This window comes from Embiotoca jacksoni, unplaced genomic scaffold, assembly GCF_022577435.1.
Source record: "Embiotoca jacksoni isolate LCO1_2020_lvr unplaced genomic scaffold, fEmbJac1.0.p SCAF_3, whole genome shotgun sequence".
NCBI lineage: Eukaryota > Metazoa > Chordata > Actinopteri > Embiotocidae > Embiotoca > Embiotoca jacksoni.
In genome coordinates, this window is record NW_027185381.1 from 24521679 (window position 1) to 24539223 (window position 17545).

A 17545-nucleotide genomic window follows, 5' to 3' on the forward strand; every position below is an offset into this window, starting at 1 on the left:
GCTGTGAGTAAGGCCGGCAGAGGCGAGCAGACCCCGCCTCCCTCCCCCTTCTATTGGGCCGTAGGAGGGCTTACAGGCCGGCGGGGGGGTAGAGGGAGGGGGAGGAGGAGGGAGGAGGAGGAGGTTGCAGCGCTGCGTCTCACGGCTACAAAGCTGTGCAGCAGCTGAGCGCAGCTTGACACGCGGGGCTGCTCAGCGGGGGGGGGAGGGGGGGGCTCTACTACCTCCTATCATCATCTGAATAGTGTTATCGTTATTATTAGTGTAACGGCGGAGCTTTTGAAGCCACCGGAGGATTCAGCCGTGCCTCAGCCGGCACCGGAGAGCGCAGGAGCGGACCGACGGAGAGCTGTAGTTTCCCCCTTTTTTGGACACATTTTCCCCGCGTGCGTCCTCTCCTCCTCTCTCTCGAGCCAACCCGCTTCTGCGCGCGCCGTCGGGGGAATTAAAAAAAAAAAAGGAAGCCCATGGAGGGATGTCGCGATGCTGTGCACACGGAGAACTAAAACTTTGGTGTCGACATGCGTGATCCTGAGCGGCATGACCAACATCGTGTGTCTCCTGTACGTCGGCTGGATCACCAACTACGTGGCCAACAGCGGTCCCAAAGTTGCGGAGAGCGGCGGCGGTGGAGGCGGAGGTGGTGGTGGAGGCGGCGGCGAGGCGGAGAGAAAGTTGGAGGAGGACAGCAAAGGTGAAACGCTGAGGATTATCGAGAGGCTGGACCGGCTGGAGAGCGTCGTCAACGAGCACATCAAAGGTCAGCACAGCGTGGGGTTGTTCCGGGGGGGGGGGGGGGGGGGAGTTTGAAGTCATCGCGGATCAACAGCAGCATTAGATGATGAGGTATTGTGGCGCGTGGCAGCCTCCAAAGAGAGAAAAAAAAAAAAACAACAACACCGAAAAAACAACACAAAAAACGGGATCAATCTCAGTTCAGAAACACTGTAGATCATCAATATTTTAACCCTCCTGGGGGAAATATTACCTGAAACAATTAGTTAATTGCTCGGCTTGCTCGTGCACTAAAAAGATGAGTCAACACTCATTTTGATTATTGATTAAAAGCCCACAAGCAGTCTCTCATTCCCAGCTTCTTAAAGGTGAGGTTGTTGTTGTTTTTTTTACTGCTTTTCCGTTTTATATTATTATAAAATGAACATTGAGACAAAACAAGCAATGTGAAGTTGTTACCAAGGGGTCTTAAATTAAAAAAATAAAAAAATTCCAGCTATTCAGGGGAAATAATTGACAGGTACTGAGAATATTTTCCCAGCACCTGTTGGTCCCAGGTCCTCCAATCAGTTCACAGCGTGAAGGCGACCGTCCCAACAGAACAAGATTATAAATCAAAGTCTATACGAGTTAATGATCCCTTCCGGAGACGTAAACACTCATTCCCCCCCCCCCCCCCTCCATTTTAAAAAGGACTAATTACTAATCCCGCTCCCTTTTTCAGAAAAATCCAGAATCTATAAATATGTTAGAAGTTTATACACAAAATGTGTTTTTGTGTGCACTAGGGACCTTAAACATATCAGTAAGGAACAAAAAAAAAAGGATTCCTTTTTACATGTTCCAGCACATTTTCTGTGCGGCATGTTCTTTCCCACCGGCTTGTTTTTATATTGGAGAGGACAAATCTAAACCAGCGCACGAGAAACAGGAAGTACAGAAGGAGCTTTCAAAACAACGACCCGATTTTTCCACTTTGAATCCGTTTGCAGTTCTCGAGGTAGGAAATGCAGCTCGTAAAGAATAACATGAGCTTCTCGTGGCTGCGGCGTGAGCGGTGCGAAATCTGATAAAAATGTCCTCGAGGTAAAGTTGCATTGTGGGTAATGTGGGCCGCCAGGTTTTGACGAAGAAGCTGAATAAGTGTAATGAAAAAAAAAAGCCCCCCCCAAAAAAAACCACGGTTGCTAGTGGATTGATTTTTTTTATTTGTCAGTGTTTCGGGAGTGCAACGCTAAAGCAAAAAAAAAAAACCCAAAATGAACAGTTGCAGATCAATTTTCTGGCAATCGACTGGTGGATAAAGCGAAAGTGCTGACGGGGCAAAAAAAAAAGAGTTGTTTTCAGACCCTTTTTGAGTTCCTGTTGGACAATTGTTGGCGATTGTTTTATTGGGGCGGACCGATCGGCGGCCGACGGCGGTGGTTAAGCGCGTTTGCCCCGCCCCCTCCTTTGCTGCGATTGGATGGCTCTATAAAAAGTGACCGCGACAAATGTTGAATTTTATGGAAATTTAAAAAAAATAAATAAATGCTGTACTCGGGGGGGGGGGGGGGGGGGGCGCTTTGGTAGGAAGTTGCAGTGTCGGCAGGTTTCGCCACATGCTGATTGGTTAAAAAAATGAACCCGATGTCTACGCCCAGTAGGACGTAACGACTGCCAACAATTCCCTACTGCAGCGTAGACCCCACGTATCCACGCGGTAAAACGTTAATCCGTCTACGCCGATCTAGTCTCGCGCCGCTGTTGTTTGAGTTTCTACTCGCAGTTCTTTCCCGCTGCCACTTTTTATGACTCCGAGATTTGAGTAGAGCATCAAATCCATCGACAGTTAGTGTCCCACTTTAACGGGCTATTTGTGTTTGCGTCGTCGCCCCATTTAAAGCACTCTCTGGCCAACTCTTTAAGAGTCCAACCTAAATTCAGGAATCGGATGAGGTCGAGCTGTCTAACGACGCCAATCGGGTCGTTCGTTCGTTCGTTCAACCTTTTATTTAGACTCGAGAAATCATCGAGGGTGACTTTCACAACGAGTCATTTACAGAGCAAAGAATAAATAACGACGGCAGTGGGACGAGTTGACAAGAGATGAGATTGTAACCACGGTTGAGCTTCTGGTTAAACCATTGAACTGAAAGATGAATTCAAATCAACAAAACATGAAATGAGGAGGTTATATAAGGAGCGTTAAAATATAGGTTATGTGGTTTGAGTAGATAAAACGGGAGTAAAAGTGCAGTTTATATAAAACGATTACAAGTTCAGGTTTGGAAATTTTCAAATCGAGCTTCGGGAAACGTGTGAATTGATTTTAAGGAGATTCTGTATTTTTTGGTTCCAGCTGCATTTAAAGTTTAAAAGCAGACTTTCCCCGATCGTTCCCGAAACGTGCCGGAGCCGGACGAACGTTTCCAAACGTCACGTCTGCTGAAGTTTAGGGATTTAGTTCATTGATAAAATGTTTCTGCTCTCACACACACACACACACACACACACACACACACACACACACACACACACACACACACACACACACACACACACACCCGGGGTCCTCCTTGTTTTAATTACCCTCCTCCGGAGCTGTACGTCAGCGAGTCAACACAAATTAAGAAGTAGGACAAACTCCTTCCCGGTTCCTCCGCTAAATGGGACAGAACATGATCCACTGAAGGGAAAACGCGGGATTTAGGAAGGAATACGCCGAGACGATTAACGCCCGACAGGCCGGGGCGAGCGAAACGCCGTTCCTTTCTGGAAAGATAAGGGGCCCCTGTGATTTATCAAACATCTCAGAGAGGGAAGGAAAAAAAAGAAAAGAAAAAAAAAACGACGGTTGATCCGGGATTAATTTTCTGTTTCAGAAGAGCTCGTTGAGAACGCGCTTCTAGCTTCCCTAATCAGAGAGGCTGAATTAATACCGTTGAGAAGTGGGGGGGGGGGGGGGGGTGGGGGGGGCGGAGGAGGAGGAGGAGGTGGGGGGGAACCCACATCATTTCACATGCAGAGATGCATCACCGCCGACACTTTCGGGGGAGAAGATAGCGAAACGATCGCGTTCACCGCGCCGGAGATTCTGTTCATTTGTGCGGCGCGAGATAAGACTTGAAAGACGCCTTTTTTAGGCTGTTGTTGTCCTTTTGCGTCTTGTGTTTGCGACTTGCACATACGAAATGTAAATAATGGAGGTTAATCCAGTTTCAAATGGCGTTCAGACTTCGGACACGAGCATCGCTGACAAAGGCGATCTGCAGAGTTCAAGAAGTGATACTTAAGCAGGAATTTTATTCAAATATGCAAATGAGGTGACATTTATCAAACAGACATTTGATATATTATATGTTATTTATATTAATATTGATAGCTGAGAGGACTGGTTGGGGATGTGTGACCAACCAGAATTCAACAATGTTATTCCAGTCTTCTTTATTCATGCGATATTAATGTAATATTGCGATTATGCAACAAGTAACCGTCTAAAATAAAAATATGTAATCAAAATGTATTATTTCATATTGTGGGGCAATTCGCTCTGAAAATGCAAAACTTTTTCGGTGAGGCGGGATCTCCGTTTTCCGCGGCAACACGTGGGGGGTGTGACTAACAACTGGAAAAACTATCAGTCGCGTCAGTAGAAGCGAATGTTAACGTATGCAGCGTTTACCGGGAGTAGTCCGACCCTTAGCAACGACCCCTAGCAACGGAGACGAGATCTAGTCCGTTTTGTTACCTTCTAGAAATCGTTTCTCAAACTGAATAAATACAGCACACAGAAACACTAAACTGCTCAGCTAGCTCAGTCTGGTTGTAAGTGAGATATCTGAGGATTTAAAAAATAAAAAAAATGCTTTATAAACGTTAGCATTCGGCTAGTGGACTTTATGCTAACTCAGCTCGATTTTTTAACCAAACACGTTTAACTCACAAACGCACACTTGAGCACAGAACTACGTATCATAATAAAATACAGCTTGTGATTTGCTTATCAAACCTCCTAATTGACATGCGTTTCAGCAGATTTCCAAGATGGAAAATAATCTCACTCCAAATTAAATTTTATTCCCAAAGAGTAGTCGAGAAAAACGGCAGCTTCATTGGTTTTTTTTAATTATTTTTTTTAATTTATTGTTGTATCAGTTGCTCGGGGTGATAATAATGCAAGGTCTTATCACAACTGCAAACCGTGAGCGAAAGCATTCGCTTGTCCGCTGTCGATGTATATTTAGGAGATGCAAACTTCTCTACTCGCTTCCTGTGTGTTCTGTTTTTTTATTTTTTATTTTTTTTCCCAGTACCTAACGCAGCTCTCCCGAACTCTTTCAAAGCGCGGCTCCTCTTTTGTTTGCCGTGATGTGATAAAAGACACCTTATTTAACGTGGAGAGAACGGCCGGCCGACGGCGCACCGAGCTGTTCAGAAGCGCTAATAGAATCTGCATAGGCTTCGGGGGGGGTGAGGGAGGGGGGGTGAGGGTGGGGAGGGGGTGGGGGGAGGAAGCGGGTGAGTAAATTTAGCCTCCGGAGTGCTTGGCACAGTACTCTCCGCCGCTCCGGCTCGGGTCCTTGGAGCCAGTGCCAGATTACATTATCAGCCGGCGGGGTGGGGGGGCTGATGTGTTTATGTGTTTACGCTTTGTCACCGATACAAAAAAGAAGCAGAATGCGAAGCCGACATGCGGGTTTTGAATCGGGGCGGTACAATGGCCGGTGTGGAGCAGAAAGAACGGGCTTCGCTGACATTACTCTCCACCGGCTTTCAACTGGAGCCTGACTCAGAGGGTTGTTTGTTTTGTTTTTTGTTTTTTTTAAGGTTTCAATGAGCGTTACGTGAACATCCCCGGACTTCTGAAAATGCAACGGTGAGAACACGACTCCCGAGTATCGGCTCTGTTGTCGTGTCGCCTCGCGACCTCTTGACCCGGCTCATTTTAAATCTGAACCGAGTACCCGAACCACGACGGGTTCAATATTAAATAAAAAGAAAAATAACATTTGTAAAATACCAAACAGAATAAAATATATTGTAACATATAAATATATATATTTTTATTGTAATTTTTTTTTTTTTTATTTAAAAAAATGTCTTTCTACAGAAGGCGGTTATTATTTGCTAATGTGACTTTTCATGTGAGTTGATGTCTCTTCAGACAGTCGCAAAATCTTCGCTTGTTTTTAGCGAGCTCAAAAACGTCAACTCATATGTTCTCTTAAGACGAGGCTAAAACAAGAGGATTACCTTGTTTTGTACCGTGTTGTTTTGCAGCGGTTTAGCTTGTTGGTTGCTTCAGAATTGGCCTCAATACATGCTTTTGGAAGAAAGTCTTTCTGAATATGCAAAACAGCTTACAGTTCAAAGGAAAATGTCCCAAAAGTTACTTTTTGTTTTGCTCATGTTTGGAAAAAGTACGGTGCTTTGGCATCATTGTTGTTCACAATCAAATTTGGTGGCATTTGTAGACGTGCTGAAATAGAAATAAAATAATGAAATTAAAGTGTTATTTGACATATTTTGATTCCGTATGTAATAATGTCACGTTTCATTTATTTAACTTTGGACCTTTTTGTGGCTCTGTATGGAATCGCGCGTTTTTAGTTTTTGGGGTGGATTTTCTGAAGCGGTTAGCCGAGCAGAAATGAGATACGGTGGCTCTGCTGGGGGAAGATCGGGTGGCCCTTTTGAGGCTGGTGCCCTGTTACACCGCTGACTTTGCTGAGGCTCAGCGAGGAAGAGATTCAGGTCATGAAACGGTGCGTATTTGTATTCATTTGTTTGCAGCCTGCGGTTCGGGAACGTGCGTCACCGGTAAAACCACGTTTTAATTAGTTTGTTTTTGAATCAGGAGAAAAACAAACACCGAATTTGAAGTTGAGGAGAAGCAATTGAGTGCAGAGTCACAGAACTCCTTTTCAGATTTTGCGCCATCATGTTGAAGCATGTTTTTGATTCACATTTTTAAATAAATAAATCTATTATATACCGAACTTAAGAAGAAGCTTCACGTTAACGACTGCTGCCATAACTTTTAGATGTTAGATCTTCCTTGATGTGGCGTAGAATTTAGTCAATACAATAAGGCTTCGCTAAAAATGTATATTGACACCTTAATTATAAACAATTTACACAATTTCCCATAAATCTTCCAGAACTCCTCACGTTAATTTCGGCTCTGCGAGGCTGTCGGATGCGAGAGATTTATTTTCTAAGACACAAAATGGATTCTGATCCTCTATTCTTACATTCTTTCAGTCTCACGTCTCCTCGCATGTGTTCTTGTTTTTTTGATCCGTGCTCTGCATTGTTTGTTTTCTGTCCTGCCAAACGCGAGTCTTATTTTTAGTCGTCTCTTTACGATCGGTGTTGACAGTCTGCTGAAAAGAAGAAGAAGAAGAAGAAGAAGAGGAGGAGGAGGAGGAGGGTGGACTTCTGAGGCTGGTGTTTGTGTTTTGTGTGTACGTTGTGTTTCTGCTGATTCATCAAAGATGCATGGCGGCAGTGTGAGATCTGACAATTACTTCAGCATGAATTTTTTATTTTTTTGCCCTCCTCTCCTTCTGGCCTGCAGATTTCTAGCGTCGGTCAGAAGCCTTCATCAACACGGATGTTGACAGATTTCACTCGGATGACGCTCGTGCTCGTTTTCAGCCGAGCGCTCGTCTCATCCCTAGAAATGACCGAATTTTCCGCGGTCACGCTTTTAAGTTGCCATAGTAACCGCGTAATTACGTATACGAGTGTGAACCTGAAGGACGGCGTTCGAGAGTCGTCCAATCACGCGAGATATATATAAATAAAAAAAAAAAACGCAAAGCGATACCGATTCGCTGCCGATAAAAGAGGGAGGGTCTGAAATTCTGAAATGACCAATAGAATGAGCAGCCTCGGGTCACGTGGTTGCAAAAAAGTTGAAGGACTCCATTCGCTCTCATTTGTATGCATGCGTTTACACAAAAAAATTAAGCAAATACAATTTGTAAACAGTTTTTATTGAATGCTCACAGGCGCTGACAGACAGCTGCATTTTACCAGCAAACTATTGTTATATAATTAATTTACAATTTACATGTTAAAGTAGTTATTGTTTTATTTACAGTACATTGATGTAGACGGACGACTGGGGTTCATGTATTAAATCACGAACGACTTCCGTCCTTCCGTCTCGCTTGCATCTGCGTTCCCATCGCCGACATTCGAAGGAAAGGTCGATAAGGGAAAAAAAAAAGGTGTAATAATTTCACACTGAATCCGCCTTTGTGTTCGTCAGAAGTGTCACTTTCTACAGATTGATGCCAAAGATGACTTTGTGGCACCTCCTCCGTGTACTTTGCATCCCTCTGATCCCCGACAGCAGCGGGCAGATTGTTATGAAGTTGAGTTTCCGGGGGAGTTTGTGCAAAGCGGGCAGGAGGAAATATTTTACTTCTGTATATCACTTGTTCAAAACTGTTGACCTAGAAAGAGTCATATTTTTTTTTTATTTTACTGGACAAAATGTGTTGAAATCTGTCACCCGAACGGTTTCATAACTTTTAAGCTCGAGGTGTTAAAAGAGCCTCGGAGGAGCCAAAGGTCCTTTTTTGTGGTTTTCTTTAAGTTCTATAGTTTTATGATTCTGATGTTTACGACATTAACTTTGTGTTCAGGTAAAAAAAAAAAATTAAAAAACATACCCGTGTTGCTCATCCTAATACTGATTTTAGTGACTAACCAGATTTGGTTAGTGCGCGAATGAAGCAAGTTGAGTTCCCCTTTGCCAATTCCACACCAATTCTCAGCAATTGGAAAATACCACTGTTTAAAAAAAAAAAAAAAGAGCTAAATTTACTGTAGATTTTTCCGCTGATCAAAATCAGTCACTCTTGATTTTCTGCAAAAGTTCCTGCAGTTGAATTTGGTTATTGCTGTAAATCTGTTAGAGGTTAGGTGCATTACACACAAGTATATCACTGGATATCTGCATCGAGCTTTACAGTGTCTGTTGACATGGGGAAATTTGTTTTGGATTCTCCCCCCCCCCCCAAAAAAAAGTCACATCATTCCTGACTAAAAGATAACACAATCCGACAGCCTGAAAAACATTTAAAAACATTAATATTAAAAAAAAAAAAAAAAAAAACGCCTTTATCTGCTGCACACAAACCTGTGAAGTCGACACAGAGCCACACAAAAACAAAATCCCCAAAAAACAAACCGACTCGCACAATAACGTAACGTACTGAGTTATTGAAAATGAAATCCGATTAACAATGAAACGCCGAATGATACTCTCGTATCAGATCAAACTACAAAACGATTATTTTTTTTGCCTTCGAGGTGTGAAAAGATCGAGCGGATTTAAAAAAAAAAAAAAAAAACGCCACCACAGCAAGATTTTTTTTTTATACTTTGATTTCCATAAACATTGCGCAATCGTTGTTGTGACGCGGTCGGAACCTCTTTTATTCGAGGCTCGTTCATGTTGGGCTTCATAAAACAAACGGCGGCGTCGGCCTCTACTAATGTCGTTAATTAAACTCGCGGTTTAGAATCTATAATATCGTCTCGAATTAAGAATTTGACGGAAGAATACGTTTTGAAATTCATCTAATCTGCTGCTGCTTTCTCCTCTCCGTCTCGTCTCATGAATGCGTCATCATGTCTGAATGAAGGAACGTCAACATGTCCGACTCCCACGTCTGACTGACGGAAAGCCAACAGCTCGGTGAATGGTGGAAGGTTACGTATCCCAAGCTGTTTGAACGCGTCGGCTTTTCGCTCCGGGAACGAGGAGGCTTTCTAATATCCTGTATTATTTCACAGAGAAAATGATTGGCAGATTGATTTAAATGAAAATAGAGGTTAACCTTCGGCCTTAAAACACACACACACGCATCGCGTCGAGGCCTCGATGAACGCCCGTCTCCTCCAGGTCGCAATTATTTTATACGTTTTTTTTTTTTTTCTTCTTTCTACTGTCCAGCTTCCGTCTTTCCCCGCCGACTATCCGTAAGTGCACCTTGCGAGGGATCCTTTGTTGCAGGTCTTTGTGGCGTTAGCGCTGCTCCACCCGTCCACGGTCTGGAGTGTTTGATTAAAGCTTTTACCGGCCGGTCCACCGGGGAGGAGAGTGTGCTGCACGGCTCAGTTCTCACGCTTTGATTTTATTGACTCGGCGCACTGCATGTGTGGCGGTTAAAAAAAGAAAAGAAAAAAAAAAAAGGGACATTGTAAACAAGCAAAAGGTGCAATGCCCGATGTAATGGAAGACCTTTACTGGTTTTTTTTTTTTGTTGTTGTTTTTTTACATCTGCAGTTTGACGCAGTTTAGTGCCATTCCATGCTTGGTTGCAGCTTCAGTCCAAGCTGACGGCAAAAGTCTGCGGTTGATTTACTGCAAACACAAGTGGAGAAGTAAACGGACAGGTTTGCACATTTTGAAATTACCCCGACTGAATAATTTAATGGTTCACGGGAAAAAAAAATCTGCAGAGACGCACGTTAGCGGGCGGATCGACCTCGTCATCATATCGGTATCACCGGCGTCAGCCAGAAAGCTCAAACATTTGTGGCAAATTCCCTCAAGAGGTGCTTGGAAAAATTGCATTCACGGGCACGGGTTCATGTCGGGTGACGGTGAGCTTGACCTTTTGACCTTTTTAAACACCGAAGTTCCCTCAGGTCGTCAACGGCACCAAGTGAATGTTTGTGCCCAATTTGAACACAAATTCTCTCAAAGGGGTTCTCGATATGTCGCGTTCACGAGAACGGGACGGACGGACGAAGGGGAGCGCAAGGTCACGGCGACCTTGACCTTTGACCTTTTGACCGCCAAACTCGAATGAGCTCATCCTTGCGGCCAAGTGAACGATTGTGCCATATTCGAAAGGAATTCCAATCCAGGGCGTCCCCGAGGTATAGTGTACGCCTGAACGTGTGTCAAATTGGGGTCGCGTTGACCTTTTGACCTCTCCCTCCCAAAGACAGGCCTTTGTGGCTCATTAGAAAGCAGCTGCGTTGACGTTGTGCCGGTCGGTTCTCCAAGGACAGGCCTCTGAACAGTTCGCACCTTGAAATGAAAGTCATTTGGCTGAAGGGACGTGTGGGAGGACGAAGTCGGAGCTGAATGTTCTTCTAAAAAGAACATTTTTTGGTCTCAACCCGTCACAGAAGGAAGTTCGCACAAAGGGTGGGAGACGCAATAAGAAGGACATCAGAGCAGAAAACTCAAAGGAAACTTCCCGTCTATTTGTTCCTACGGCTGAAACTGTCCTTTGTGCTTACGAGTGTCATTTTTAATTTGTCTTTAATTCAATTGTATTTATGTACAGACACCAATCGATGGAAAATAATCTGCAACTTATCAGTCGGAGCCACACTATCAGCCTCCTGGTGTTTTGGCTCTGTGGACACACTCTGTACCCCTGCAGGTATTATTTTTGTAAAATATACATTTATGTTTGCCCCCCCTCCCTCTCCAAAGAAAAAAAAAAAAAGGCTTTGTGGGTTCAGATGACGCACCGCTGATATGAAACAAACTTACCCCGAGTCTCATTTGCTGCCATTTTTGAGGTTTTTAGTTCACGTTTGTGTCAAAGCTTCATTTCAGGCAACAGATGTCCGGGCGGATTCTCTGAGATCGAAGGTCTTTAAAAGTGAATTTTACTCCTCCGGCTCTGTCATCATCATCATCATCATCATCATCTGGGGTTTGTCAGAAGCTGTCAAAATCCACGTTCATCTTCCCGCCTGGCTGATCACACCTGCTCAAACGTTTCATGCTCATCGGGAAGATGGTCTGTCTGCAATTAAGGTGCGATTCTGTGCGCGTGGTCTCGGTTAAGCGACGGCCCCTTTTGAAAGTAAAAGCCTTCATTTCAAATGAATAGGCCCTTCGCGTTTGATACAAGGTCTCGCCAAAAGGTGCGATAGGTTTTGACCTCCTGTATTATCTTGTGTCTGGATGAGACAGACTTAAGGACTGAAGCACGCAGAGACTTTCGCTAACTTTAACATAACATTATTAACCTTCATTTTTTTCTCAAATTGCTGAGTCATGGTGTCCCACAAAGATAGTTCAGACATTGCCAGATTCTAGACAATCTCTTGTACAAAATTATAAAAAAAAGAAAGATATCTCTACTGCCAGCAGTCAATGGTGAGATACATGAAAAAAACATAACAATGTTCTAGTCTAGCATGTTCTGAAAAAAAATAAGAGCTGGCATGAATGGGTAGCCTCTATAATGACAAATATATGAGCTTAATTAAAAGTGAAGGCAGCGAAAGTACCCTGAAGATCCCCTTGCTAACTGTGTTAGCAGAGTGCACAGTCTTGGTTTGTAAAAATAAATAAATAAATAAATAATAAAAATGTGCTTCCCGTTACCTCGTCCACGTGAGGCCATAAGTGCTGGTGCTTCAAGTTACAAATGCAAAGCAGGCTCGCGAGCTCTTCGATGGTCCTGTGAGAGCAGCGAACACAGAGGTTCATTAAAGTAGAAGGGGGGGGGGGGCTGTGCTTACGGCGGTCAATATCCACACTGTCATTTTACACACACACACACACACACACACACACACACACACACACACACACACACACACACACACACACACACAGCCGCTGGAGATTCATAATGGACTTAACCCTCACCACTGAGACTCTGGGGTTTGACCAGACACACACACACACACACACACACGAGACATGACATGACATGACAAAACACACACACACACACACACACACACACACACACACACACACACACACACACACACACACACCTCCTTCAAATCCCTAATGCAGTACAGTGGAAGCTGCTAATTCAGCCACTCCTGCATGCACTTGTCTCATCCCATAAGCGGGAACTGTGTGTGTGCTTTTTGTGTGAAATGGTGTACTTTTAGATGTGTGTGTTTCCACACACACACACACACACACACACACACACACACACACACACACACACACACACACACTCTCTCTCTCACACTCTTTGCCTACCTGCACACATCATAATTTGCAGGAGTGCCTCTTTTCTTTTTTTTCCACGGCCTGCATGATGGAGCCTGTTCACATTTCACACGCCGACACAGAGTCTAACAACTGAGTGAAGTTGCCACTGTCACTCACTGTCTTCCAAATCCCGTGGTGCACCCCCCGCCCTCCCTTACCCACCCCCCGCCCCCCACCCCATCCCCAGAGGCTGCATCACGACACCACGGGAGGAGGGGGGGGGGATTGGCTGGCTTTTCCTCTGCGCTCCCCCACAGCTAAATTCCACCAGCGAGGCTTTGGGAACACTATCGCAGGCTGTAAGCCTCGTAAAATTGTTGTGGGGGGTGGTGGTTGTGGGGGGGGTGGGGGTCTGTTTTCCTGCTGCCTTTAGTCTTGACTCATGGATGGGAGTTGCACTTCTTTTTTTCTTTATTTTTATTTTTTTCTTTATAATTGCACCTAACCTTGCCAATATGGACCCTGACAGCCCAAATGGATTAAACGCTCTTTCGGCCCTGATTTGAGGTCGACGTCTGTCCAATTATTATTGGACATTGGCTTTTGTTGCACACGCAGTTTTTGTCACACGCGCGAACATTATCGTCATTTCACCTGTCACTCCTCTGACTCCGCTCCTCGTGGCTGAGCAACTGCCAATGACGGCAAAACGCAGCAAAGACTCGCACAGCGAGCTGGAAAGGAATTGGTGCGTGTTAGTTCGGTAAATAAATCAATCTGCAACTATTTTTTATCAGTAAAATTTTAAACATTGTGAACTTCTTGCTTCTTGCATAATGAGGATTCCATTCCTGTCTTTGCCATATATTTAAATAGACTTTAATATTTTGGGGTTTAAAAGGTTGGTCAGCAAAAAAAAATTAAAATAAATTTAGCACCTATGAAAGGACACGCATTTTAAAATGACTCGTACTCGAGTCTCGAGCAAAGATTCTGCCGAGTTTGTCAGACGTGGAAGAGCAACTTTTTTAACTGCAGTTGTCCAAGTTGTAGTGATGGAAACGTGGTGAAGTGCACCCAGAGGCTTCTTTTTTAAAGCTCTCTGTGGGAGAGTTATTATTTTTTTTATGCAATTATTTAATGACTTTTCTCCTTCTGAAGGATTTTTTTTTATTATTATTTTATTTTTTATTTTTTATAGCGTTTATAAAAATTCATGCAGCAAAAATGAAATCACTGTAATGGAATTGCTGCAACCCATTAACTTTAGACATCTTAACCGTGCTGAACTTTTGAGGGATTCATAGAGCCTCCAAGGCCAAACTGGAGGGAGTTATTGTATCTTCTATGCCGAGTCGTACCATCTGGTTTTATTAAACGCAAAGTTTTTGCTCACTACACATCTCGATGACAGCTGAAGGACCAGAAACTCTCAAAAGGTTTTTAGACTATCCATCAACTGGATAATGTTCAATTCAATTGTATTCAATTTCAAGGCACTTATTATAGTAAAGTCCTTGTAACAAAACCTTAAAATCAATATAGAAAGGAACTCAACAATCCCTGCGTTAGCTGGGAGGAAAAAAACTTCTGAAAACTCCTTTTTAACGTGATTTAAAACCTCAGACTTTGACCTTCAGCATTCAAATTCATTCAATCTTTTGTAATTTTGTCTCGTAGTTTTCTCTGTTGTCTTTCTTGCACCATTTTCCTTCATATGATAATCATAATGGAGGACCGCATTTGACTAATTGTGGCGTTTCTTTCACGTCGTGCTAAATTATACGCGTGGCTTTGGGATAATGTTTTCTTTTCACAAGAATCCTCTGGCACGCGTAAACAGATTTCCGTATAATATTTGCAGGATGTTACTTTTTTTAATTTTTTTTTTAATTTTTTGTAGTGTAAAGTCCTCCACGGTCACAACTTCCCGTTACTTTTTGTTTTGTTTTCGTGGCTCCTGCCGGAGCGATACGATCGCTTCCCGGTGGGGACGAGGTCATCGTCGAGGTCACGGGGACGAGCCACCTTAAAATCAATAACATAAACTATGAAACTACGATGAGGGCTGCCAGAATAACATTTACTAAAATCAGACTTGTCCTTTTTAATACCCGTCGCCAATAAAAAATTAAATACCAGAGCACATTGTCATCAAATTTATGAGCCACATCAAGAGGAAACGACGACTCCTCCGAAGAGACCTGGAAACCTTTTAGAAACTACTTGAACTATGCTGCAGTCCAACTGGATTAACACCTCCGCCCCCTTTTTTTTTATTTATTAGTTTTGTTTTGTTTTATTTTGTTTTTGGGGTCTCTTCTCTCCGTTTGAACCGATTTCTACACCACATCTCTCCAGAGTGACTTGTTTGTTTGCACGTTTTATTATGTTTGTAATTTCTGTATCCAGTGGCAGTTGTTGTCACGGTTACACCACGACCTCCCAAGCGACAACGCACGGTTGAATGTAATGTTTTGTATATCCAGACTTCCTGGGGGGGATCTGTATAAAATATTTGCTTACCCCCCCCCCCCCCCCCCCCCCCCCCCCCCCCAAAAAAAAAGATTTGAGATAGAAACCGGGGGAAATGTTTGAAGAGGCACCTGAGCTCCGGTCTGTGTGGGATAATCTCCGTCGCAGAGCAGCGCTGCGAGATTCGGGAGCTCGGCGCCACATGGCACCGACGCGAAAAGCATTTTTTTCAGACTGCAGACACTTTGACTTTCTTTTTTTTTTGCTGTGGAAAGATTATCTAAGATGAAGTGAGTTTGCCACCCACTGCCCTTGTTCCTGCCATCTGAGGACTGCTGCAGCAACCCCCCCCCACACACACACCCGCCCCATCCTAACCCCCCCCCCCTCCCTCCCAGATCCTCCTCTCTGAACCGTCAACTTTCAAACAAGTGTTTGATTGTCGAATGCCTTTGGCCTGAAGGATATCCTACCACGCAGCACTCGTGTATATCTTTTTAGTGGCTCGCTGCTGAGACCCGCTGTTGGAAGGACGAGGGTTTATTTCTTTATTTTTTTTTTTGGGGGGGGGGGGCAGAGCAGGATGACACTCGCGGATATTCGAATATTTAAAATATATTTATATTTTAATATTTAGCTGCTTTCTATTTGATCAAAACAGCTCTGTCCTATAAAATCAAACTATTGTCAAGTAAAAAAAAACAACCTTTTCTTTCTTATTAACACTTGAATGATAATACACTGTTGAGAAGAAGGGGTTTATTCATTATGTCCTTGTGTTTAATGTCTGAGACTTAAAGCTGTCCTCCAAACTCAAAGCAATTTGTACGCATAAATATTAGCGGCCTCGTGCGCGGCTAGTTTTTAAAAAAATTTATTTATTTATTTTTTAAGATAACTTCATGTTTTTCTAGCAATAAGAAACCCCCTGCGAAAAACCACGCAGCCGCCCTCTAAGGCTGTACTTTGCCACAGCGGTGCCTGAAGCAAATAGTCCGGGGAATGACAAATCATTAGGGTTCATCCTCCGGGGAGCGTGAATGCACAAGATTTTCATGGCAAATCCGTCTTGATAGTTCCTGAGATATTATAATTTGGACCAAAGCGGTGGACGTATCGATCGAGATACCGTCAATACCACTCGTTAACTGATTTCTATACTGAAAAAAAAGGACACATGTACGATTACTTAATCTTTACACATCGACAGGTCTGATTTTTTTCCAATTGGTATCAGGTTTTTCTGTTTTTACTTATATTGAAGTCCCAGATGAATGAGAAATGAATTTCTGCATCATTCATTTACTTTTAACCTGCAGAAATAACATGATTTGTTTGTTAAAACCAGAATTTACCACTGATGATTGCAATTGAAAGTTTTCTGAGACTCTCTAGAGAAGCATTTCCCCTGAATGTTTTCTGACCATGTCTGAAAGTGTGTTATTGTATTTAAAAAACTTTTTTTTTTTTTTTAAATTTTTACCCACAAGGACTCTGTTTGCATTCTCCACCAGATTTTAATGAGGAAACACTCATTTCCATGAAAACCGCAGTTACTCCTCAGTATTTAAGGTTATGGAGCTCATCTAAATACCGCCAATGAGTTATGTGCAGAAGACATTTTCTAATTAGTGCATTAATTAGCCAAATGAATGACTTCGTCAGCATGGCTGGGTTATGTTCAATATTTCACGGTGATTATAACGGCATGTTAGACGGCTCCAGTGCTTCTGGGTTCAGACAGAAGACGGTGGAGCTTTCGCGGAGAATTTACACGTTTTACAAATCAACGTACGAAATGTGACATATGTTAAGGAAAACTCACGAGAGTTTGAAAGTTATGTGTGAAACGGCACGCTCCCTTGGCTCCGCCTCCCTTGGCTCCGCCTCCTAACGCCGAAACGGTGACGGAAAGTTGAAACTTAAAAACCTGCAAGATTGAAAAAACTGATGGCGTTAAAAAAAAAAAATAGACACAAAGTAAAAGAAAAACCCTGAAAACTGACATTGAGAAGCAGAATTAAAATCATAATGCAAAAAAAAAAATATCACATTGTTGTAAATTGTGTTTTATTTTTCACGAAAATGTTTTTTTTTTTTCAGTGCCAACGCTTGTTTTGGCGCCAACGCAACTTTTTCCTACGCAACTGTTTCCAAGCCGATGTTTTATTTATTTATTTTTATTTTTTTTAAGTGTCAGGTTTTCGTTTTAACTGCCAAATTTAATCTCCCACTTTTAATGTCGCCGTTCTTGTCTCCGTATCCAAAACGGCAATACAGTCCTTTTTCAAAGCAAACAAGACCGGCTGCATGATTCACCCACCTCCACCTCCCCCTCCCCCCTCCCCCCCCTCCCTCCGTCCCCCCCCCACCACCCCTCACCCCCACCACCCCTCCCTT

The 17545-nt window shown here is 43.3% G+C and overlaps 1 protein-coding gene across 1 annotated transcript in view; it reads left to right on the forward strand.

The window, feature by feature from the left end:
• Positions 1 to 203: 203 nt before the first annotated feature.
• Positions 204 to 17545, forward strand: part of galnt18a (UDP-N-acetyl-alpha-D-galactosamine:polypeptide N-acetylgalactosaminyltransferase 18a) — a 117176-nt gene continuing 99834 nt past the window's right edge. The window contains exon 1 of the mRNA XM_069162480.1: positions 204 to 760. Within this exon, the coding sequence (XP_069018581.1) occupies positions 484 to 760 (277 nt within the window). The 5' untranslated portion in view covers positions 204 to 483. The remainder of the gene's footprint in view (positions 761 to 17545) is intronic.